Source organism: Mandrillus leucophaeus, unplaced genomic scaffold (assembly GCF_000951045.1).
Source record: "Mandrillus leucophaeus isolate KB7577 unplaced genomic scaffold, Mleu.le_1.0 Scaffold228, whole genome shotgun sequence".
NCBI lineage: Eukaryota > Metazoa > Chordata > Mammalia > Primates > Cercopithecidae > Mandrillus > Mandrillus leucophaeus.
The window spans coordinates 15,807-40,623 of NW_012102343.1; the positions used below are offsets into that span (position 1 = coordinate 15,807).

Below are 24,817 nucleotides of genomic sequence, written 5' to 3' on the forward strand. Positions count from 1 at the left end.
TAGTGCATGCCTGTAATCCCAGCTACTCGGGAGGCTGAGGCAGGAGAATTGCTTGAACCCAGGAGGCAGAAGCTTCAGTGAGCCGAGATCATGTGACTGTACTCCAGCCTGGGTGACAGAGTCTCCATCTCAAAAAGAAAAAAAAAAATGTGATTCTTTTGTGGAAAGAGAAATTTGAACTTGAATAAGCACTTCTTTTGACACATTTTACCAGTGGTCAGAGCAGAATAAGGAAGAATAAGAAATAAATCTTGACTGTTGACTTATTCTGAGAATTGGTGATGTGTGAAGAGAGTTGGAATCTTCTACCTGGGTTTTTCTCAGGGCTAAATGGAAAAGCACAGGGCCCAGAAAGGTTGGAGTTAATCATTCACTTAAAAGCATTAGGAGGAAGTGTCAAAGCATCAGTCATGAATAGATTGTGTCTCTCTGACTACAGTCAGATCATCAATTCACTAACACCTTACATACTGTAAGTGTTAGTAAAGGAAGAAAACTGCTAAATTGCATGTTACCCTTTACTAGAAATTCATTCCTTTGGCACAGATTTTCTTTATTTGGGGCTATTTAATGTGTCTGTAAATAATGAAATATAAAAGCAAGATTCAGCGTAGCAGAGTTGGTGCTGCTTCTGACAAGGTAACTTGACCATATTTCTTTATCTTTGCTCTAACATGTGTCATATTGTTTTCTTTTTGTAAACCATAAAATGGGTGAACTTCCAAAAATCAAGGGTTATGTTTTAAAATCACGGAACTTTTAGAAATACCATATCTGTATCTCTATTCCTGCATTTTGTAAATCTGTAAAGGAAGAAAACTGAAAGGAAGAACTAGACTGAGTGTCTTACCTTTCTCTGGCCTAAGATAAACTGAGAAAACTTTTTACTTGATACTTGGAGAAGTCATTAACTGGATTCTAGTTAATTTCCCATATTGGGCAGTTTAGAGGAGACCCAGCCAACCAAATTATGATCTCGCAAATTTAACATGGGGGAGAGTAACATGGGGGAGAGTAAACTATTTTTCAGTAGATTTGCACTTTAAACTTATGAACTGGATGTTGGTGGAAAGGACTTCCATAGAGCAGATAGGTAAATATCTAGCCTGCACTTGGATGTTAGAGAATCAAACCTCACCCTTGCTCGTTCTAAACCCACATGAGTAGTTACTGTCTTTTGACATAATCAGAGTCAGGATTTCCCTTTTTCCCTACTTGAGTCGTCTTCCACGTCTGTTACATCCAAGGTCATCCCTCTGGGGGATGTATCAAGTAGTTCTCATACTCAGAATAGAATCTTTGCGAATTATCGTTCCCACCTCTAGATTTTAAATGAATGTAGAGTTGTCTAACATTATGTGGGTGGGAGGCTCTTTGCCTCTGTGATCAGTAGGGTACCTGCCTCGGAGGTGCTACTGCCTAGAGGGGATCACTCCCATCAAAAGACTGGTGAGTTGGAAGCTAAGAGCACGTGTGCATAGCCAACTCCTCTCCCAGGCTGGCAGTTATGATTACGGGCATCATTCCAGAATCTTTGGCTTCTAGAACCAACTCCATTCTGAAGAACATTTTAACATCTATGAATACTTTGGTAATCTTTTATACACAGGAGTTTTGTAGCATGACTTTATGACTAAACTTATTGTGAATTAAGTTATTTAGAAATGTTGAGTTTCTGAATGTTATTTTGTGAAATGTTTTAAAATAGTAATAAATTGTGTTATTTTGTAAAAAAAAAAAAAGTATATTTTTGGTACATGATTATTAGTTGTAGCTAATATAGAGCAATTATATAAACTTAGTGATATTCAGTCCAAAGAAATTCGCCTTTGGATAACATATACCATGCAGTTTGTGTGGGGGGTGTGTGTGTGTGCGCATGCACGTGAGAGAGAGCGAAAGACAGAGGTGTTTTTTGTTTTTTTTTTTTTTTGAGACAAAGTCTCACTCTGTTGCCCAGGCTGGAGTGCAGCAGTGGCACGGTCTCAGCTCACTACAACCTCTGCCTCCCGTGTTCAAGTGAGTCTCCTGCCTCAGCCCCCCGAGTAGCTGGGACTACAGGCATGCACCACCATGCCTGGCTGATTTTTGTATTTGTAGCAGAGACGAAGTTTCACCATGCTGGCCAGGCTGGTCTCAAACTCCTGACCTTGTGATGTGCCCACTGCGGCCTCCCAAAATGCTAGGATTACAGGCAAGAGCCACTGCGCCCGGCCAGAGGTGTTCATTTCTTTAGCTAATTTTTTTTTTTTAGTAGTTTTTTTTCTCCCAGGCTTGTAACTCTTCCTCAGTTCTTTGGGCACTATTTCAAATTATTAGGCTCCTAGAAAGAGTACTTCCAGGGACAGCAAGTTACTACTGCACTTGACCATTCCTAGTCCTCACCTGATTACCAGAAGGTATGCAAGGTAAAGGTTAGCTGATAGGCCCTGAGTTGAGAAAAAGGAATCACCAAGCAATATCAGTAACGTTACACATTTTACCAGCACATTTTCTGTGCTATCAGCTAAAATGTAATTTTGGTCGCAAAATAGAGCTGTAGTGTAGTTTCTACTTCTTATTCCAGTTGTTTGATTATGAGGATACATTTCTTGCTGCTGTCCTCCACTAAACAGCAGACAAATTGTCAGGTGTGGTGGCTCATGCCTGTAATCCCAGTGCTTTGGGAGGCCAAGGCAGGAGTTTGAGACCAGCCTAGGAAACATCGTGAGACCCCATCTCTATCAAAAAAAAAAAAAAAAAAATTAGTTCTGCCACCTGTGCTCCTAGCTACTGGGGAGGCTGAGGCAGGATTGCTTGAGCCCAGAAGTTTGAGGTTACAGTGAGCTATGATCATGTCACTGCAAGATCCTGTCCCTAAAAAATGGAAAAACAAAGACAAATTTCAATTTCTGAGCTTATAAAAAGAAAGCCTTAATTCAGATCATAAATATCCCATTGTTATTTTTAGTTCATTGTTTCCTAGAACAAAGGATGGACATTTAGGAGCCTGACACTGATTGATGTCATATATATGTAATGCATTGAATATATATGTATGCATGTAGATACATACAATTGTTTTATATAATTAAGAAGTCAGAATCCTAGGTGATAACTTCCCTCCTAAGAATGCAGCCAACTCTACATCTATGAAAAGAAGGTATATCCCTATGTTTAAGCTATAGAAGGATGTCCATAACATATTGGGCCAAAAAAAAAAAAAACAAAAAAACACCAAACACCCACCAAAAAAAAACAAAACAGAAAAACCCCAAAGAATCCTTATATACCTAATTTGTTTTTTTGTGCATCTGTGTGTGTGGTGTTTTGTTTTGTTTTGTTTTTCGAGACAGGGTCTTGTTCTGTCACTCCAGGCTGGAGTGCAGTGGCATGTTCATAGATCACTGCAACCTTGAACTCCTGGGCTCAAGCAGTCCTCCCGCATCAGCCTCCTAAATGGCCTGGCTAATTTTTAAATGTACTTATTTTTGTAGAGACAAGATCTCACTATTTTGCTCAGGCTGGTCTTGAACTCCTGTCTTTAAGCCATCCTCCCACCTCAGCATCCCAGGTGTGAGCCACTGCACCTGGCCCATTTAAAAAAATCTAGCATGTGAGCCGGTTGCGGTGGCTCACGCCTGTAATTCCAGCACTTTTGGAGCACTTTTGAACCACGAGGTCAGGAGTTCGAGACCAGCCTGGCCTACATGGTGAAACCCTGTCTCTACTAAAAATACAAAAATTAGCCGGGTGTGGTGGCACACACCTGTAATCCCAGCTACTTGGGAGGCTGAGGCAGGAGGATCACTTGAGCCCAAGAGAGAGGTTGCAGTAAGCCAAGATTACGCCACTGCACTCCAGCCTGGGCGACACAGCAAGACTCCGTCTCAAAAAAAAAAAAAAATGTAGTATGTGTGTATATGTGTGGAGTGGGAGTGTGTACATATATGTGGTGACTCAGTGTTTGGTGGTGGGAGTGTGTGTGGGTGTGAGGAGAAGTGGGGAATGTATGTTGGGGTTGGGAGAGTGGCATAGTGTACATGGAACGGGAGGAGGGTGTATGTTATCCTGGGAGTACTGAAGGGGAGATGACAGTGAATGTGTCCAGAGTGTGAGAGGTCGGCTGAGTGCGTGCCTGATGCTGGTGGGAATGGAGGGGAAAGTTATGTGAATGGTGGGTAGCGGGTGAAGACATGCCGAGTGTTTGTGGTAAGTGAAGCTGAGCATATCTGTTGGGAACCAAGGCAAGTATGTGGAGATGTGTTTGTGACAGGAGGAAAGGGATGTACAGACGTGAAGCGAATATGTGCACCGAAAAATCTGGAAGAACATACATTACCCCTTATAAACTTGTCGAATGGCTCAGCTATAATTTTAAAACCTTATTAGGGAAAAGCTCACTGAACACAATATTCATGTAGTAACTTTAGATTCACTGAGGACCTCAAAAGATGGATATCTTCAATCACTGAATCTTTGCAGCAAAAAAAACACATGTTTTAAAGCTGTATTTCCCTATTTATATCTTCCTGTTATAAATGGCTGTTGTAAAATAGGCCGTCATTTTACACAGGTGTGATGAATTATAGTTATTTCTTCAGTGAAATAAAATGTTTAGCTGAAAAGTGATCTTAAGAGAAAAACATTGCCAGATAACCTCCTGAACCCCATTTCAAGATTTTCTAAAAAAATTTTTTTTGAGAAACAGGGTCTCACTTTATCACCAGGTTGGAGTGCGGTGGGGCAATCATGGCGCACTGCAGCCTCAACCTCCTGAGCTCAAGCAATCTCCCACCTCAGCTGCCTGAGCTGCTGGGACCACAGGCCTGTGCCACCATGCCTGGCTAATTTTTAAAAATGTATGTGGAGATTGGGTCTGTGTTGCCCAGGCTGGTCTCAAAATCTTGGCTTCAGGCAATCCTCCCTAAGTGCTGGGATTACAAGTGTGAGCCACCATATCTGGTCTCTAAATTTTTTTTTTTTTTTTTTTTTTGAGACAAGAGTCTCACTCTGTTGCCCAGGCTGCAGTGCAGTGGCGCAATCTCGGCTCACTGCAACCTCTGCCTCCCAGAGTGATTCTCCTGCCTCAGCTTCCCAAGTAGCCGGAATTAAAGGCACCCACCACCACACCCGGCTAATTTTTGTATTTTTAGTAGAAAAAACGAGATGGCTCATGCCTGTAATCCCAGCACTTTGGGAAGCCGAGGCAGGTGGATCACTTGAGGTCAGGCATTCCAGACCAGCCTGACCAACGTGGTGAAACCCATCTCTACTAAAAAAATACAAAATTAGCTAGGTGTGGTGGCGCATGCCTGTAATCCCAGCTACTCAGGAGGCTGAGGCAGGAGAATCACTTGAATCCGGGAGGCAGACGTTGCAGTGAGCTGAAATCGCTCCATTGCCCTCCAGCCTGGGCAACAGAGCAAGCCCCTCTCTGCCCTTAAAAATAAAAAATTTAAAAAATTAAAAAATGAACCAAAAAAATGTTAAGATGACAGCAAGAGGGGAAGGAAAAAAAAGGACTTGCCATTTAAATTCACATAGTATCATACAAAGCTTAAGAGTAAAATAAATGGTTTAATGACAAAGTCTTCATAAGAAAAAAGGACAGAGTTTACTTAGGCTAAAAATGTTTATATATGCCAGAAAAATGAGAAGACAACAGAATTTTTAAAATATTTTAATTTGTATATATAACTTCAAATTTAGAACACTCAGTATGAACAAGAACTATTCTCTGACAAAGATCTGAAATGGGGAAGTGAATTACTGTACAGGTGCGTATCAACCTCTCCATGCAATTTACATCTGTATCTTATGCAATGAGAAACTGGTTTACACAGCTCCGTAATTGCAGTATTTTTTTAACACCCCATTTTGCAGTCTCAGAATACTTTTCAATTAAACTGATCGACATGTTTAAAGATGAGAAATACGATGTTTGCATTGTAAAGTTGAGTAATAGCTAATAAATGCACATTTCCTTCCATCAATATAAATCTGGAACTATTTATGGTAAAGAAAAATCTGTCTGCGCTATCAGTAATCTAATAGTTCATACTTTTACTGAACACTTCCTGTGAGCCAGGCCCCGTAGTAAACATCTGCACATGCAATTTCACATTCAGTGTGGAAGTGTCAGAGGTTCGTGTGTTTTTCACAACTGATTATGATGTCCATGATGACAGCGTGCACTAAGCGCTGTGTCCAACCAACCCTTTACCTGGCACTTTAGCCAGCAAGACCCACTTGCATTGTAGCAGCTCACGGTGCTCGCTTGCACAATTTTAGAATGTTACATGAATACTCAGGCCTGACTAACCTTCCCCTCCAAAAAAAGACAACAAAACAGAACAGGGCTAAGCCTTTACTACTCAGAGACACATCTGTAAGACCCCACAGGGACAAGAAAACTAGCTGTGATCTAGGTCTGCACTAAAGCTGCCTTTTCTGGCACTCAGAAGTGCCCTTCCAGGCCTAACTGCAGAAGGGTGGCCTCAGCCTCCTCCTCCTCCTCCTTGGCTTCCTCCTCACGGATCTGCACCAGCAACTGAAAGAGGTTTGGGGCCGGCCCTTCCCCAGCCCCGGTAAGCCACAGCTGCCTTCGGATGGCCCCGCTGTGGTTGGCCCCAGCAATGACCTGCTCTAGGCGGGCCTGGTTCACGTTATCTTTATCAATGGCCCCCTTCTCTACCACCTTCTGTAGCAGAGGCTCCAGACGAATGACATAAGCAGACAATTTTTCTCCCGGGTTCTGATAAGTGTTCAGAAATTTGATCTGGGCATCCCTAGAGCTCTCAACGCTCCCAAACACCTGCTCAAGCGCCTTCAGGCATTCGGCAGTGGTTATCGCGGGGTTGTTGGACTTGAGGATGCGAATGACATCAGCGGCAGGGCCTCTAAGACTCTCCATCAACCGCCGCCTCTTTTCTACATCGGACACCTGCCACTCCTCTAGGACCTCATTAGTGTGCTCCAGCCAGGGATCAAAGGTTTCCTCTCCAGGCCCTGGGATGTCCCTCCCCGAGAAAAGTGTCAGCCTCTTGTACCATATGGACTCAACAAGAGGCTGAATAACATTATCCAAAATATAGTTTAGCATCTCTGCTGGCATCTCTGGGCCCGGGGTCGGAGTAGGGTTCTGAAACCCAAGGACACGGGCAACATCTTGCACGGTCCACCCCTCTCTAGCTAGGAAGAGGTGCAATCTTTCTAAAAATTCAGCATCAGAAGTCGGGGGCTTAAACAACACTTTCCAGACCCCTCCTTTGCCCGGCATCTCCCTGGGGATCGCGGCGTAATCGACAGCGCCAGTGAGCTCTAATAAGGCTGCTTTCGCATTTTCTTCCCTCCAGAACATTCTCCCAAGCATTCGGTAGGGGACCTGGGGCATCGCTGCCTGGAGGGTCTCTTCGATTTCAGCCTCATCACAGTTCACTGGGATGCCCCAGACCAACAGAGCTCTCTGGGAGTTCACATCCATCCCCCGGCACCAGTCTTCCAACAGTGTCATCGCCATTTTCTCAACTATCAAGACGCCAATTCTACCAACAGACTGTGGCTCACCGTACTCCTGGCCTTAGAACAATACCAGACACTCCCACCAAGTAGGCCCGAGGGAGGTACGCTTCATGCATTCACGACTAACAAAGACACAGAGTCCTGATCTCGCCCTTCTCTGCCCCCCCCAGTCAGTCCGTAGGTGCACTTGGAGCTGAGCTCGGGGACGCTGAGGCAGTCACGCGGCCGTCGCCATCTTGCGTCTGGGTCCGGGTCCGGTCGGGTCCGCCGCTTGCAGCCGGGCTGTCGCGTCGTCGTGCAGCCGGCAAGGAGCGAGGGCGGGCGGCGAAGGCAGGCGCGCTGGGCCGAAAGCACCCGGGGTGTGGTCGCGGGGCGTGGCCGCCGGGCGTTCGCTGCGGCTCCTGGAGAGAATAGGGCGTTCGCGGTCGCAGCCTGGTCTTCCCGCGGGCGAGGAGCGGCCGTTTGGGAGACTAGCCAGAGGGAGAGACTGTGCCGAAGTCGCGGCGGCTGCGGGCCAGCGGAGAGCGGCTTCTTGGAGGGCGTGGGGACTCCTCTTGGCGGGCGCGGGGACTCCTCTGGGCGGGCGGCGAGGACGGCCGAGGACCAGAAACGAAGGCAGCAGAGGAGCAGGAAAGCCGGAGAAGCGAGGCTGGAAACAGCACAGGCAAGGGTGGGCAGCGGCGGCCGCGGCGGCCTGCAGCGGCTCAGACGCTGCGCGGCTGCCTCAGCGTCGAGTCCTACCCGCAACCCGCTGCGACGTTACTGCTGCAGTGGAGGATGGGGCCAGCCCGCGAGCGGCGTCAGCCCCGCCCCGTCCCGCCCCCGCGGCGGAGCCGCTCGGGCGTCGCCATGGCAACGGTGTCCCAGCTGGCGCGAATCACGCCTGCTCCGGCGGCCCGCGGGGGTCGAGCGGTTGCCATGGTGCCAGCGAGGGGCTCGGGCATTTGTTTCTCTGATGGCGCATTTCCTTTTTCATAATTTTCCATTTTAACAGCAAACAAATACTGCTAAGCACCGTGTTTTAAAAATAACAATCCAATCCTGGAGTGGATTTAAGATGATACTGTTGGAAATGATGGCATCCCTCATGGTGGACTTGTCTACTCGGGTTGCTCAGCCAGTCCACCCTGCACGTGAAAATACTCTCCTCAGAACCCTGGCTTCCCATTACCCCTGACCACACTGTGCACCCTGCATATTTTATCCCAATGAAGCCAAAATGTCGGAGTGCGCCATTTATTTGTGTGAGATACTGAGTTTAGACTTTTTCTTGTCTAAACTTTTGTAAACATCTGTTTGTCTGTGTCTACTGAGTCATCTTTTAGCCAGGCAAACATTAGTGTGTTATTTTCCTTTTCCTGGCTGGCATCGACAATAGGCTGCTAAAAGAGAATCCTTATGGCTCAAAAATGTCGAGTAATCTCCCTGCAAGCAAGACAAGGCCCACTTACATCAACCCCAGATGGTGAAAATCCCAAGAGAACATAGCATTCAACTCTGAATTTTTAAAACCTTATTTAATAAAAGGTTTAAAGATACAGAAGAACATTCAAAAGTAAATAAGTTACATAGGTACATTACAATCACATCAGCAAGATTCTTTAGTGTATTAATTTTTTCTTATAAAAAGCACACAAAAAATAAAATCTTCAGTCTCTATCACAACTGTACAGCAAAAGAGGTAATATTTATATATATGTACACTATTTTAATATGTAACAGTCTTTTTAAAAAAGGGTGCCACAGGCAGCAAACACACAAAAGGCAGTGTCTGATCATTTTTGTTTCAAAATAAAAGGAATATACTTATTTATATGCCATTAAAATATTTGTACAATAATTACAGACTGTCAAGGCTGTTCCTGTGCTCTGTCCCCTCCAACAAGGCCTTCAACTTAGAGACAAATGAAGAAAAAGTGAAACAGCTGCAAATTGTTAGAGGCAAATATTAACATAGCAAAATGTGGGGAGGACACAATTGTTTTATAAAAATATCCCTACTTCCTGTAAACCTATGGAGTTAGGCTTGCCAGTCTGATAATAAATACCGTCCCAGAAAAGCGAGCCCCAGTGAAAACAACTAAACAGCTGAGGCTTGAGTATGTGTTGTATTCCTCCTTCATCTTAACATCTGGCACATGAGAAGAAAGAGGTTAGGTCACTGAGGCAGTTAAATATAGGCGATCCCTTTAGACATAAGCAGCAAAAGACCTTGGTGCCAGGAGTGGAAGGGGGTGCGGCAGAAGGGGTGGTATGTACCTTAGCTGTGAGGGGGGCTGCTGAAGGCATGGAGGACAGTAATGATGGCTCTGCCTCCTTGGATGGGTGGAGACCTCAGAAATGGTCTACAGCACAGGCACTAGGTCAGTTTCCCGCCCTTAGCTGAATGCAGATGGATGCTGGGAGATGGATATGGTGAGATGGTGTGGGGAGGATGTTAAGAAAGCTGGAGGTGTTTATCACTTCTCAGAGCTCTGAATACAGGGAAAAAAACAACAAAAGACAAGCCCAGGGAGAAAGCACCATTAAGGATATACCTATGCCAGCTTCTATAGCTGCACTTACTTTATTGGCAGGTCACTTACCACAATTGCATCTACCCTCTAAACTTTTAAATTTTCACACTGTATCCAAGACATGAATGCATCCTGGAGCATGGACCTTCCTAAAATACGGTGTCTGGCGGGATTAATGCAGAGAGGTACCATCTTGATTTTCCCCAGTTACATTCACCGGGTCTGGTCTCTGTAAGCTTAGAAGAGTAGAATCCCTTTCTTGTTTAAACATTTACGGCCGGGCGCGGTGGTTCATGCCTGTAATGCCAGCACTTTGGGAGGCCGAGGTGAGTGGATCACCTAAGGTCAGGAGTTCAAGACCAGCCTGGCCAACATGGCAAAACCCCATCTCTACTAAAAAAAAAATACAAAAATATTAGCTGGGTGTGGTGGTGTGTGCCTGTAATCCCAGCTACTCAGGAGGCTGAGGCAGGAGAATCCTTTAACCCGAGAGGCGGAGGTTGCAGTGAGCCGAGATCGCACCACTGCACTCCAGCCTGGGCGACAGAATGAGACTGTCGCAAAAAAAAAAAATTTTTTTTCCAAGTACAAGATGTTACCACTGAACAAAAGGGTCTCCTGAATGATGGAGGTTTCTGTTACCCTATGTCCATAAAGGAGACTGAAACCAAATATGGTTTGAATACAAAAAACCTTGGGAAACGTAAGTAGCACTTTGGGGCTAAGCTGCGAAGGCACTCGTATTATACAAGTAATTTCGAAGAGAGCCTAAATTTGCTACCCCCCTGCTTCTACAGGGTATACCAGATTTTTGCTGTCTTGGGATACTGAGCTCATGGAAACCTGTGGAGGAAACTAACTGGGAAGTTGGGGATCTAGGTAGTCATCCAAGAGTCTGGAGGGAGAAGAAATTTGTTACTTCCACAGCCGGGGTCCTGTAGAACCACACTAATGTATAAATGGATGCTGAAAAATACCTGACAGTGCACAGTTTCAAAACAAAACTCCCTCTCCACTCCCAGTTACTGACCTGACGCTTCTTGGCTATCTCGTAAGGAGTAGCAGTATGAATACTTTCTGGCTCCTTCCTAATACATTGACCTGTCAAACGCGCATTCACTTAGAATTTCTTTTGCACAACTCAGTTGAGTAAGATCAGAAAAACAGCTGAGCCCCGCTCTAGCCCCGCTATGGGACTGGACGTGAAGGGGCCTCCAGAACCTCCTGGCCCTTTCACTTCACCCATGCCAAATATGGCTTCTTCAAACCACAATCCAGGCCCCATAAACCAAATTAGAATCCTGGCCTGTTGCCAATTCCCTCAGGCAAAGCACAGCCAGAGAAGGGGCAGCAAGAACTGCCTTTGATCTCCCTTGCTCTGTGTGGCTTTGGTGACACCCTCCACCTTCCCACTCTCTCCCAGTGTTGCTATCATTCCTACCGGCGAGAGCTTCCAGAGCAACCAGGTGAGGGACCTTAGGGCCTTGGGAATTCGGGGGGGATGGGGGATGTCAAGATGCCTCGTTTTGGGATAAATGCACTTGGGCCTCTGAAAAGCAGGAGGCCCCTGGTCCCTGAGAGGATGTTAAAAATTAAATACTAAGAATAAATAAATAGCTCCCAAATGACACGAGTCAAGGAATGAAGGCTCCTGTCCAATCGAGTTGGAGACCTCTCCCTCCTAGGGAAGGATCCAGAAATCTCCAGTGTGCAGGCCTGGGGGCTAGGTTGTGGATATCGACACTGGGTGGGGTGCGGTGGGGTTAGGTGTAGCTGCTGAGGTCAGGGCAGAGGCAAGGACGCTGGCTCCCAGGAGGGGCAGGCTGAGCCTCTCTGGGACCTGCTCAAGGCGGAGCGCCCTTGGCAGCCTCCAGGACCCAAAGGTATTTGGCAAAAAAGGTGGGAAGCAAAAAGAGCCAAGCTTGTCAAAAGCTCTCTCCGGCCTAACTCTGCAGCTTCCAGCCTCTGCACAGCTCCCTTCCCTGCAGCAAGATGAGTGCTTTGGACAAGAACGTTAGCCCCTTCCCCAACGCCGAGAAAACTTTGTAGGCCCAGCAGCGCCGCCAGCAAGCAGCAAAGGGAGAGTACCTGTCGCGGCCTCCCTCCCAAAGAGGAGGTGGCCACTCAGGGCACGGTCACGGGAGCAGCTCAGGCAGGACTGGAGACTGCAGGGACAGCACAGGTATCAGGCTGCGCCCCTTCTCAGAGAAGCCAGCAGACTCCCTCCAAGAGTCCCTTTTTCTGGGGCTTGGGGCAGGGCCGTTGCAGCCTTCGAGGTCCTCTGGGGAGGAGGAATGCTGCTCCAAAGTGGGTGAGCTTGTGCTTGGCCGGCCACGGTGGCTTCCTGGAGGCCGAGGGGAGGAGGGGGAGGCAAAGAGGAGGGAAGAGATTGCGGGGCAGCAGAGCAGCAGAAGTCGGAGTGTGAGAGGCAGTGGAGCCCCTCCTGAGGGGAACGGGACTCTCCCGGTTCAGGAAAGCACGAGGACAACTTCCGACAGACCAAATGCAAAGAGAACTGGATCCTGGAGCCCTTAACGCTGCTCCCGGGGCCTTCATAAGTAAAAGAGCCGTTTATTTCATTGTCTCATTTGTTTCGCAGGGAAAAATCCCTGCGATCCTCTCCTCACTCCCTCTTGAGATGCCAGGGTGTCTGCGGGCGCTGGCGGAGGTGCGGGAAGGGCCAGGGTCCAGGACTGGGCCAGCCTGGCTCCCGCGCTCAGCCCTTGTCGCCCGCGCCCGCGCCGCTCTCCTCCCGCAGAGCCTGCTGGTGGGCGGCGGCGGCAGCGGCGGCCTCCTTCTCCTTTAGCCTCAGCGCTGCAGCCTTCTTCTCCTGCTCTGCGTGGCTCTTCATGTGCGCACTGCGGCTCTTCACCTTGTAAAACACCCTGCGGCCGGACAGGGGTTGATCAGGACAGCCCTGGCCCACCCCGGGGCTCCCAGCGCGGGTGCGCGAGCAACCCCAGCCTTCACCTTCACCCCCCCGACGAGGCACAGCCGGGGCTGGCCAGCTCGTATCATTTTCCGAAAGCTGCCCCATGACGTCACAGCCCTAGAAACTCGCTGAGCCAATCAGAAACGAGGCGGACGCCGCCTGTACCTCTTCCCCCTCCCCCCGGGCCCCGCCCCCGTTGCGCACCAGCCCCCTGGCTCCTAGCGGGGACAGGGCTGGCCACCTTACCTGCCACATTTTTTACAGGGGAAAGTGTTCTCCTGATTCTGGGTCTTACTGAATGTCTCTGTTTTTTTCTTCTTCTCTGAAAAAGGTAGTGCCCTTCGTGACTTCCCTGTCCCTTCCCTTGGCTTCTCTGAGGCCTGACAACCAGCAGACCCAGGGGCGTTGGACTCGTGGCTCCGGAGGATGAGGATGTCATTGGCCTGAAGAAAATCAAACAAGGAGAGTTGAGTGATCCAAGCGAGCGCAGATCTGGAATTCTAGAATCGCAGGGAACCGGGGGCCTGAAAGGTCATATATACTCCTGCCAGTCACCTGGCATGTACTTGGGTCCTTCCAGGGATAGGACGACCATTGCCTCCTCCAACTCTGGTCTCTGGTCAGCTCTATCGTTTACAAAGTTGCTGCTAGGGTAATTCTGTGGGGCAGCCCGAGCTGCTAGAGGCCTTGATGCGCCTGACAGGCGATCTTGGCCGTCTGGGTTAATGAAGACCTGTTGATGTTTTCTGTCATTTAGTCTGCTCGTGCCCTGTTCTATAAATGAGATTCAGGCCCCTGTGATGGGTCAGGTGCTGGGGACAAAGAGGTTGACACAGGCATGCCTGCCCTCAGAGCTGAGGGTCTGGTGGAAGGGACAGATGCACAGGTAGCTAGTTCAGGACAGCACAGTGCAGGGAAACCAAACGGCAAGAGCAGGGGTCAGAGTGCAGAGCAGAGGGAGCAGAAGGGGCCTTGGCTGGGGAAGCCCCGCGTGGCCATCAGAAGTGGAACCCTCATGGGAAAGTGTTCACAAAAGTCAGCAGAACTCTGCAGGGCGTTACACAGAGCACAGCTCTCGGTGCAGGTGGTCGAGGCTCAGAAGCGGGCACACAGCCGTGGGTTTACAGTTTATGGGAGTTCTGTAAGCATGAGTGTACTACACACATTCCTTTTTTTTTTTGAGACGGAGTCTCACTCTGTCACCCAGGCTGGAATGCAGTGGCGCAATCTTGGCTCTCTGCAACCTCCACCTCCTGGGTTCAAGCGATTCTCCTGCCTCAGCCTCTGGAGTAGCTGGGATTACAGGCGCACACCACCATGCCCAGCTAATCTTTGTATTTTTAATAGAGACAAGGTTTCACCATGTTGGCCGGGCTGGTCTCGACTCCTGACCTCAGGTGATCCACTCACCTCAGCCTCCCAAAGTGCTGGGATTACGGGTGTACCCGTTTTTTACGGGTAAAAAAACGACTCTCAAACAGCAGCAGCTCTCCAATAAACCCCTTCCCCTCCCTACTGCTTTCTGGGAGAACTCTCCCTGGTAAGGAGCAACTATGGCCGGTAGTCTTGCTTCTTGGCCTGTGATATATGGTGGACAGAGCACTGCACTAGGAGTCCAAGGACCTGGGGCAAGTCACTTAGCATCTCTGAACTGCTTTCCCCCCATCTGCAGAGTAGAGGTTAACTCTGCAGTGTGAGGAATTAATGAGATAATGGAAATGAAAGCACTTTGCAGAGATCATGCCTGAGGGCCTATGATTGTCATTCCCATGGTCTCAGCTCAGTCTCATTCTTGTCAGGGACTCCGGCTCTCTTAGGGGAGCCCTGTCCAAGCTACAACCCACCAATGCTCCCTCAGTGACCCACAAACCTACTGGGTTTTCACAAAACCTTTTTCCCTCTGAATCTCAGATACAGAAGCAGTAGAGTATAAAAATTAATCGCAGACTCTGGATTCAGGCTGCCTACTAGCTGTGTTATCCTGGGCCTCAATTTCCCCATCTATAAAATGGGAATAACAGTAATACCACATAGGGTTGTGAGAATTAAATGAGTTAACAGCACAAAGTACTTCGCACACTTCCTGCTATTATGATTATAATGAGGATCACAGTCCTGCTCTACCCTCCCTCCCATGTCCCCAGGCCCAGCTCCATCCACCCTGCTTGCCCTGGGCTCAGCCCATGGCAGTCACACTCACCGACTCATTGGCCTGTAGTGTCTGCGTGGCTTTGACTGCCGCTGCCCGCCTGCTGCGCTCTCGCCCCTCTTCCTGCTCCTCCTTCTCCTGGATCTCTGGCACCTCCTCCTCCCCCTCCTTCCTGGGCTCCTTCACCTCCCTCTTGGGCTCCAGCCTCTCTCCACTTGGGGACTCTCTTCTGGGAAGAGGCACCCTTGGGAACTTTTGGGAAGTCTATGGGGAACAAGAACAAGGGCAGTGAGCCTACAGCTCCGTCTCACTGCTGTAGCACAGATTCTGACCCGGCCGAGGGGTCATGGCACAGTAGCCATGGAAACAGAAGAGAGTCTCAAGCCCTGGGAGCACTTGAGAGAGAGCGAAGGGCAGGGAGGGTATATACCAGTCGCTCCCCATTGCCACCCATCCTCCTGGACACATGACCAGGAGGCATCCTTGGCAATGATGTGGTGAGCCAGGCAGGAGCCTTGAGTTCCAATTCCAAACTATCTTTGTAATGCTTTCTGTAGCTCTACTACCTTCCTACCTGCAAAATGGGCAGCAAACCACTCCCTGTCTTACAGTAGCATGTCACCGAACATGGACTTGCAATCCCAAAAATGATGCTAGGTGGATACATGGACACGGAATTAAGTAACATTCCCTTTTCAATTCTCTTTCAATCCTGATTATGCCAAGGACTCAGTCTCTGGTTGCTGCTAATGTGTCTTTTATACTTCTCTAGACTTAATAATCTCTTTAACAGAGCAAGGTCCGGCCTCAGTCTCAGCCTTGGCAGGTAACACAGTATCTAGCTAGAATTTAGTAACACTGGTTTTCACATATATTTTTACCAGTACCTTCTATTTATAGCACACAACCTTGGTTTTCTATTTATCACTGTGATATAAAGCTTCCCATCTGAGTAAAAAATGAGTTGATTTAAAGGAAAATATTAAGTAATGGCACAAGTAGTATGTGAATATGACAAAAATTCTAATGGTGACACAAGGTAGGATGCAGATATAGCAGAAATCAAAAAGGTGATACAAGAATGACTGAGGTTTGAAAAACAGTGTTAGAGGTCTGCTATGCGGAGATAGGAAGACGATGCTGGTGTGAATCCTGTGAGAAAATTACCCTGTGTATCAACACGATGTATTATTACTATGACACCAGCAGTATAGAGAGGAGAACCCAGCGGTCCAGGGCTCCTTGTGACTGTCAGGGACACTGTCTTCCTCAACCTGCCCTCTGCAGGCTCCTGGAGAGCATGAGCTCAGGCTCCCAGCTCAGGCCTGGCCCCAGACCCAGCCCAGGCTCTATGCATCTGCGGCTGGAAAAGGAGTCACCTTAATATCCACTTCAACCTCTTCCTGGGCCGACTTCTCATCGCTGGCATCCACATCCCCAAAGGTTAGAGTCCCATTGCGGCCGATTTTCACCTGCTTCTTGTAGGTGTAGTAGAACTCCACGCACTGGGCCACGGTCTTGGTCTGGATCTGGTTTGAAGTCAAAACTGAGGTCAGAACCCTCTGGTTTGGCTCATCAGCCTGGGGAGAATCCAGCCTTTCTCGTCCCTGCATCTTTCCCTTAACTTCAAGCCAAAATGAAACCCAGCCAACCTAGGAAATACAAGCATTTTTCCAATGCCTGCTCTGCAACAAACCACTGATCAATCAATGCTTCAGCACTATTTAAAATAAGTAAATAAATAAAACAAGCTATAAAGGACAACATCAGAACCACCCGGGAGAAGGCAATGTGGATTGCGTATCAGAGGATATTACTGTATTTTTTTTTCTTTTTTTTGGAGACAGTCTCTCGCTCTGTCACCCAGGCTGGAGTGCAGTGACGCGATCTCGGCTCACTGCAACCTCCGCCTCCCAGGTTCAAATGATTCTCATGCCTCAGCTTCCTGAGTAGCTGGGATTACAGGTGTGTGCCACCACACCTGGCTACGGTTTTTTTTGTATTTTTAGTAGACATGGGGTTTCACCATGTTGGCCAGCCTGGTCTCAAACTCCTGGCCTCAAGTGATCCTCTGCCTCCCAAAGTGCTGGAATTACAGGCGTAAGCCATCTCGCCTGGCCTGAATTATTTTATCAGGTTAAATTTCTTGGGCGTGCTAATGGTACTGTGGTTTTGTAGAATATCTTGGTTTTTAGGAGATACATGCTGAAAGCTTTTAGTCATGTGACAGGATGACTGTAACTTTTAATGATTAGCTGAATCAGAGAATGAGAGAGCTGTATATGTGTATGTCTATGTTTAGACATAGAGAAAGAGAAAGCAAATGTAGCCAATGTTAACGATTGCTAAATCGAAGTCGGGGTAGATAGGTGTTCATTCTACTGTTCTTTCCATTTTCCTGTAAGTTTGAAATTTTTCAAACTGAAAAGTTGAAGGAAAAGGTCTGGGCACCATCTGTATCCAAAGCCAGCCCTGACCTGGCAACAGAGACGCTTTTCATTAATCCAGGCAAAATGTCATTTCTCTCCAGGGAGCAGTGGCTGACAAGTGGGCATACAGAAATGACACTGTGCCCTGTCGGGGGAGGAACTCAAGGGAAACTCACAAGAAAGCCCTGGGAAACCTGAGGAGGAAGTGAAAGGCCTAAGTCTTCCTCCTGACTCTGCTATCACATAGCTATTTGAGCTTAGGCAAGTCACTCACTTTTCTAATTTCAGTTTTTTCATGTGTAAATAGCCAATGGGGTTAAGTAAGGCTAGATCTCCAGCGGCCTGCCTCTCAAGCTCTGAAATTCTAGCTCTCCCATTGCATAAATCTATTTGCACAAATCTATTTGGACACTGGGTTTAGTTTTTGGGCGACTTTCCCACACGAAGAGGCTGTTTTCTCTGACACCACCCCACAGGCTCCCACATTGCTCAGCCACCGCTGGGCTGGGAGCTCCTGTCCCAGAGAGGCCAGGGGTCAGTGTGGGCCCTTTGTGTCTGAGGAGGAAACAGACATCTTTCATCTCACAGAAATGGCCAAGTCACACATGTATTAATTAGGCCGTTTACACATTTACTGTCAATTCTCTCTGACCCTTTGTTTGACTGACTAAAGGTCTGCTCATTTCATTAGGCATTGGGGCGCCTCAGTGAATTTCACGGGCGTGTACTTCCCGTCAGTATTGCCCAATCAGGGAACAGAGTGTTACTAAAACATAGCAAAGGACTCCTCACAACAGGGCCCTTGCAGGGGAATTCATCATCAGCACTTTGTCTAGTCCCCAGGGCTGTTCCCAATACAATCTACAATCCCAGGAGGAAAGGGCATGCTTTTTTTTAAAAACTCTTCCCTTGGCAGTCTACACAATCCTCTCTCCCCACGGCCCAGATTTTGTGAGACAGAGCTGGAAAGATGCAACTCCTTGATTAGCAAAGCATCTGCTTTTCCAGAAGAATATGGAGGGAGGACAAGATAAATCTAGGGAATGTGGGCTTGAACAGCTGAGTTACTGGAAGGCAACTCTTAGTCAAAGGAGGGCAGAGGCCCCCAGGTCAGTTATGCAGGCACTTGCTGGCTCTCAGTTCCCCTCACCCCAGGGGGCCCTCCCCCTGCACCTTCCCCTGGGGAATGGCTCACCTCTACTTGCCGCCCTCCTCCCCATCTTCCTCCTGCCTATTTTAAGTCTGATGCCCACTTAGGCCTCCTTCTGGATTGAGACCCCAGAGTTTGGCCACACCACCCTGAAGTGAGGAAAGGGTGCTTAGAACCAATAGAGAAAAGAGGCCTAATCTTTCTCTTTCTTGTATTGTTTAGGAAATTCTCTCTGAGGCTACTCAGTAGCATTGACCTGACTGCTTTTTAAGAGGGCTTGGTCACTGGCAGAGGGAGCCCTGAAGTCACACAGGCAGCTAGCTCCTGGCCCTCTTCTACCCCTGAAACAGAGCCCAGCTCACCAGCTTCTGCACCAGGAAGAAATCCTTCTTGTAGATGGCAATGCCTTTGTTGAACAGCTTCCTCTCGGCCATCTTCCACTGGTCAGAGCCTATGGAGCAAAGAGGCAGCGAGGGAGTGAGGTGGGCGGGGCCCTGGCCACTGTGGGGCCATTCTGACCAGCAAAAAAGTCTAAGGCCCATGGTCTCTGCAGGCATCAGAGCCGGCTCCTCATCCCACTTCCACTACACACTAGCCATGTTGCTCACAGCCTCACTCCCTTGCTTGTGAAATGGAAACTAATATCACCTAGCTCACCAGCTGTGGTGAGGACTCAGTAAGATAATGCATGTGAAACCTGGTGCAGATGAAATGTAGCACTAACATGGATGGAAAACATTGGCTGCTAGAATTATGTGACTCGGTCCATGTCCTTCTTAGAGTGCCCAGAACAGGACATACACTCCTGGGGCTAAGTTCCAGGTACCTGATGCCAATTTGGATGGCTCTCCTTGGGTTCCTGTCCCTGTGACCTGGGCTTTTTTGCCTGGATGGGCTCCCACCTGCCCACTCCCTTCTCCCCTCCCATCCAGGGCACAGGAAACCCCTGGAGAGCTACCCCAGCTTTGGTGGCAGTTCCCTCACTCTGACTCTTGGGTTATCTACCCTCCTCCTCCTGCCCCGACCCAGGGCTGTGACTCAGCACTGAGCAGGGCCCCATGGATGCTGGGGACCTCTCAGGGCACCATGCCCGCCGCAGCCAGGCCCACCTGTGTAGTGATAAGTTGCCAGCGGATGGTTGTGGGGCCGCAGCGGCTTCTTCAGTAGCAGCTTATTCAGCGTTTCCTGGAGGGGAAGTGAGGGAAGGGTCAGGGCGCTGGCAGGGGTATCAGTGGTGGACAGAGCATTCTAGGCCCTGATAAAATCCTGAGTAGGGTGGGTACTTACTCTTGCCCCCCTTAACTGCTGAGAGATAAGGGGTTTGGTGGGGTGGTGAGATCACAGGGGGTGAGACTGCCCAGAAAACAGGCCTCAGGTCCTCTTAAGAGAGACCATGGCCCCAAGGGAGGCAGCACTGCTGGAGAAGGCTCTCAGCAACCATCCAGTCTGAGTCTCTGAGTCCACTGACCCAAAATCAGGGATGGGAATGGACGGGAGAACGCTGCACAGCAAAACGTGGGGGCCGAAACTAGGGCTCCCTCGGGTCAAGCCTCTACAGCCCCTTCCTTAGTCAGACCCTCCTACTGGCCTCAAAAGTGCATGCCAGCAGGCCTAGCTCCTGAGCAGCAGACATGGATCCAAGCCAGCCCCCACTGAGGGGTCCTCCCTCTGCTGGGGGCGCCTTCTCACCAGGATGTCTCCTCTGGACTCGTGCAAACAGTGCAGGGCTAACTCCTGGTTGGTGCCAGCACCAGGGAAAATGCTGGAGCAGGCAGCTGTCAGCAGGTCTTCCACTGGATCCACAGGAGCATGAGGGGGGAGGGGAGGAAACCACGTTCAGCTCGGGGCTGGGCAGGCTGAGGCCTGTGCCTGCCCTCACTGGCTGCCCCAGGCCCCTCCTCACCTTGCCTCTGCTTCTCCCGGCTGCTCTCTAGGTTCTCCCATGGCTGCCACACCAAGTCGGCCTTGTGGGGATCTGCAGCTGCCAGGGCACGGTCCCTGATCAAGGGGATTTCCGCCTGGAACCGGGAGCCCACGTTGATCCGTCTAGAGGAGTGAAAAGGGCAGGAGGTGAGGCCTCACCTTGCGGGGACAGAGAACTTGATGATCCCTCAGGGTGGGAAGAAGATGAGGGGGAGCCGGCAGAGCAAGGCCTCAGCTAGGTGGAGGGAGTCTGGCTTCTAGGGGATTGGGAGGACACTCTGACCTGGCACCACTAGAAAGGCAAGGTCTAGAGGCAGGAGAGGGGAGAAGCAGCTCCAGGTTTACAGATGGGAAAGAGCCTCTGGACCCCCCTTCCAACTCTCCTAGAGATAAGTTCAAGCTGAGCCGGTCCTTGTCCTTCCCTGCAACTTCCACACAGAGGCAGGGCGGGGACAGCAAAGTCCAGGGCCAAATACAGAAGCTCAGGGAGGCCCTCTCAGCCCTATGCAGTCCCCACGGAACCCTCCTGTTGCTCCCAGGGCCCACCTGCACACACTGCACCAGTGTGGCCACCCACACACCCTCGGCCAGGGGCAGGGCTGCACTTACGGCTCGATGCTCACTGGGGTAGCCTCCCCCATCACAGACAGGACAGGCGGGGTGACTTCAGCACTGTCTACGGGACAAAGAGCAGGTTGATAAATAGTACCTCCTTTTAGCAAAGCACCCCCAATCCTAGTGGCTGCCCTGTATGTGCAAGAGTCACAGTGGTGACACACAGAGCTCACACAGGGAACACAAGCACCTGAGTCCTGGCTCTGCAGCCTGCCACCTACAAAAATGCAGGCTCTTCACTAAATATTTGGGTGCCTCAGTTTGCACACCTACCAAAAGGGACCGATTACTACCTGTCTCCTAGAGTTAATGTGAGAACTGGATAAAGTAACACACTGAGCCTGGCACTCGATAAAGATTATTATTACTGCTTCTACAACTAAAGCCATATCCCTGCCCCAGGAGCTCCAACACTAGAGAATCAGCTCCAACGTAAAGCTGTGGTTTTCTAGTAAAGAGACTGAAACTTTGAGCACACTAGAGAGGTGGTGAAGGGCATCGCTGTTATACAGTTATTGTCTCTCTTTCTCACTTCCTCTTTGGATTTTCCGCCTCAGTTTCTCCCAAGCTAGTTTTTTTTCTTTCTTTCTTTCTTTTTGAGACAAAGTCTCACTCTGTCTCTGCCCAGGCTGGAGTGCAGTGGTGTGATCTCGGCTCAAGGAGTTGAACCTCTAAGTTCAAGCGATTCTCCTCCCTCAGCCTCCCAAGTAGCTGCGATTACAGGTGTGAGTCACCGTGCCCAGCCCCAAGCTGGTCTTCTCAAGGCCCCACATGATCAAAACACTCCTTTGCTCAAAAACAAAAAAGAAAAAAAAAATCTTTGCTTTTTACTGACTCCCTGCTGCAATGCGAGATAAAACCTGCAACCCTCCCCTCAGAGTTCAAGGCAGTTCCGCTTCCATCTGTACCTCTCACCACCCGTGTGCCTGGACCTGCATCCTAGCTGACTGCTTATCTCTCGGCCCCTCACTCTCCCTGCATGGTCCCATCTACAGGCCTTTGCACCAGTCATTTCCTCTCCCTGGTGTGTCCTCCCTGCCCCTGCCCTCCTCCATCTCTGGGGCTCAGCTCTGGCCCCACCCCACTTGAATGCAGTCCTCACCAGCCCAGGCTAGCTGCTAGGGGCTTCACTCACTGGCTACAGATCCCACACTGCCAGGAACCTCTGTTTTTCCAACTCCCAGGCTTTCATGTCAACTCCCTAATGACCTTGCATTCTCTATAGAACAGACCACAGTGTCCTGTACATTCCTGGAGCCCTCACAGGACCCAGTTCAAGGCCTTACACCCAAGTGTTCGGTAACTACTCGTGGGCAGACTGACCTCTCGCTGGCTGCCAGTCTGATCTCCACAATGACTTCCTCTTCCTACACAGCCTAGCCAGGGAGAAGCCTCCCCAGGAAGTAGGACAGAAGGCCGGCCAGCCTAGGGCAAACATTTTGCACCCACAGACACCAGGGGGCACCAGAGAGCTACACCATGGGTGAGGTCACAGTCAAAGGTTAATTGGCCAAAGGCATCTATGAGCTAGCTACTTCCACTTAATCCTCTCTACCACCCTAAGGGATTGGATTACCTCATTCTGCAGAGGAAATGGATCTCCTTGTGGAGTGGGCAACACTTTTCGACAGGACACCACCCCAAGCCAGCCCAATATTTCCAGAGTGTCTGTTTTTGGCCAAAATGACTGTTTGAGAGCCCCAGAGACCAGATCTGGTGCAAAGGACTATGAGCAAACAGGATGGCCTGGCATGATGTTCCAGCTTTATGTGCGCTAATGCACCTGAGCCTAGGAAGTGGTCATTAGGTTGAACCAAAGGAAACTACTATTTGTGAACCCAAAAATAGTTGAATATTGGCAATTTCATCATCAACCAAGTACTACTAATATCCCCATCTTAATACTGAAAAAACTGAGGCCCAGGGAGTTGAAGTGACTTGCAAAAGTGGATGTAACAGTAAATGATGAAATTAAGATTTGAATCCAAGCAGCTGGGCGGGCCCCCCGCCCCTCCTTGTTGAATGAGGACAACCTCCTTCTCAATCTCAGAGAAGACAGAGCAGAGCTCCTTCTCCCAGAGTGTTCCAGCCCAATCCCGCAGCAGCCCCATAGGCTGAGATGCCTCCCTGCCCACTGCCCCAGCCCCGCTCCTGCCAGGGCCACGGAGGGAGGTCACTCACTAGTCCGGAGCAGCGTGCGATGGGCACTCTTAGGTGTGATGGGAGGAGGGGCGGGGATGGTGTTGGTTGATATGATGGCATTGAAGTAGAGGCCAGAGCCTTCCCGCACAGGGCTGAGGATGGGGGGCGGCGTGTAGGGAGGCAGCTCAAAGCTCCGCTCAGAGGGGTGGTCAGCTAGGCGCACAGGAGAGCGCAGGTGGCTCTGGTATGGGGTGATGTTGGAGTAGACGGGAGGGGCGATGAAAGTGCCCGCCTTGGTGGGGATGATGAGGGGCTCGGGCCTGGGCCGCTGCTTTGGTTTCCGCACAGAAGGCTCCCCCTCCAACTTGACATTTATGTCTTCCGCCTAGAGAAGGAAAGAAAACAAAGATGGCTCAGCCTTGTATCCCAGGGAAAGTGAAGTTTTAACCACAGCTTGCCAGTCTCACCTTTGGAACTTAGGCTGCCCACCACACCCACCAAGGCAAGCCTGAAAAAAAGGAGCAGGTCCAAAAGCCCTTATTGTCTCCTCTAGGCCAGAGGTCAGCAAACTTTTTCTGTAAGGGGCCAGAGAGTAAATATTTTAGGCTTTGTGGGCCACATGTGATCTCTGTTACATATTCGTCTTCTTTCCCTTTTTCTTTTTAAAACTAATCCTATAAAATTGTAACACTATTCTTAGCTCTGGATTTGGCCCCCAGACCACCGTTCCCCACCTCTGCTGTAAAGTGTGTGACAGGGCAGAAGAGTACAGTAGTTCAGGGCCCAGGCTCTGCAGCTGGACTGCTTGGGGTGGGACCTACCACCTTTATTGCCACTTAAAATTACTCAATCTTTCTGTGCATCTTCATTTTTAACATGGTGCCTACCTAGTAAGTGCCTACTTACTGGGGTAACTTTGAGGACTACATGAATTAATACATGGAAATCACTGAGAACACTGCTTGGTGCCTCAGTAAATACTGGCTGTCACTACTTAAACTCCAGGCTCTGCGTTAGATGAAAGTTCCTACTGCGTGCTAAGACCTGAGCTGGGCATGGGACTACAAAATGGCATGGACAAGGCCGGGCGTGGTAATCTCAGCACTTTGGGAGGTCGAGGTGGAGGGATCACTTGAGGTCGGGAGTTCGAGACCAGCCTGGCCAACATGGCAAAACCCTGTCTCTACTAAAACACAAAAATTAGCTGGGCATGGTGGCAGGTGCCTGTAATTTCAGCTACTCAGGAGGCTGAGGCACGAGAATCACTTGAACCCGGGAGGTGGAGGTTGTAGTCAGCCAAGATCGTGCCACTGCACTCTAGCCTGGGTAACAGAACTAGACTCTCTCTCAAAAAACAAAAAGGAAAAAGAAAAAAAAAAAAATGGAATGGACAGTCCTTGTCCTTGCAGAACTTTTGTTCTCATAGTAGTATTAATCCCACTAGGAAAGTCTAGCCCA

At 49.3% G+C, this 24,817-nt stretch overlaps 2 protein-coding genes across 2 annotated transcripts in view; both read right to left on the bottom strand.

Moving 5' to 3' along the window:
* Window positions 1-5,546: 5,546 nt before the first annotated feature.
* Window positions 5,547-8,324, bottom strand: PNMA1 (paraneoplastic Ma antigen 1). The gene has a single exon (XM_011981502.1). The coding sequence runs from the start codon at window positions 7,499-7,501 to the stop codon at window positions 6,440-6,442; it is 1,062 nt and encodes a 353-aa protein (XP_011836892.1). The 5' UTR covers window positions 7,502-8,324; the 3' UTR covers window positions 5,547-6,439.
* A 677-nt stretch (window positions 8,325-9,001) lies between these two features.
* ELMSAN1 (ELM2 and Myb/SANT-like domain containing 1) overlaps window positions 9,002-24,817 on the bottom strand; it is an 87,773-nt gene continuing 71,957 nt past the window's right edge. Inside the window, exons 4-12 of the mRNA XM_011981503.1 lie at window positions 23,399-23,744; window positions 21,212-21,278; window positions 20,583-20,725; window positions 20,369-20,472; window positions 19,789-19,864; window positions 19,042-19,130; window positions 16,480-16,629; window positions 15,152-15,364; window positions 9,002-13,394 (exon numbers count right to left, since the gene is read on the bottom strand). Coding sequence (XP_011836893.1) covers window positions 13,194-13,394; window positions 15,152-15,364; window positions 16,480-16,629; window positions 19,042-19,130; window positions 19,789-19,864; window positions 20,369-20,472; window positions 20,583-20,725; window positions 21,212-21,278; window positions 23,399-23,744 — 1,389 coding nt within the window. The 3' untranslated portion in view covers window positions 9,002-13,193. The remainder of the gene's footprint in view (window positions 13,395-15,151; window positions 15,365-16,479; window positions 16,630-19,041; window positions 19,131-19,788; window positions 19,865-20,368; window positions 20,473-20,582; window positions 20,726-21,211; window positions 21,279-23,398; window positions 23,745-24,817) is intronic.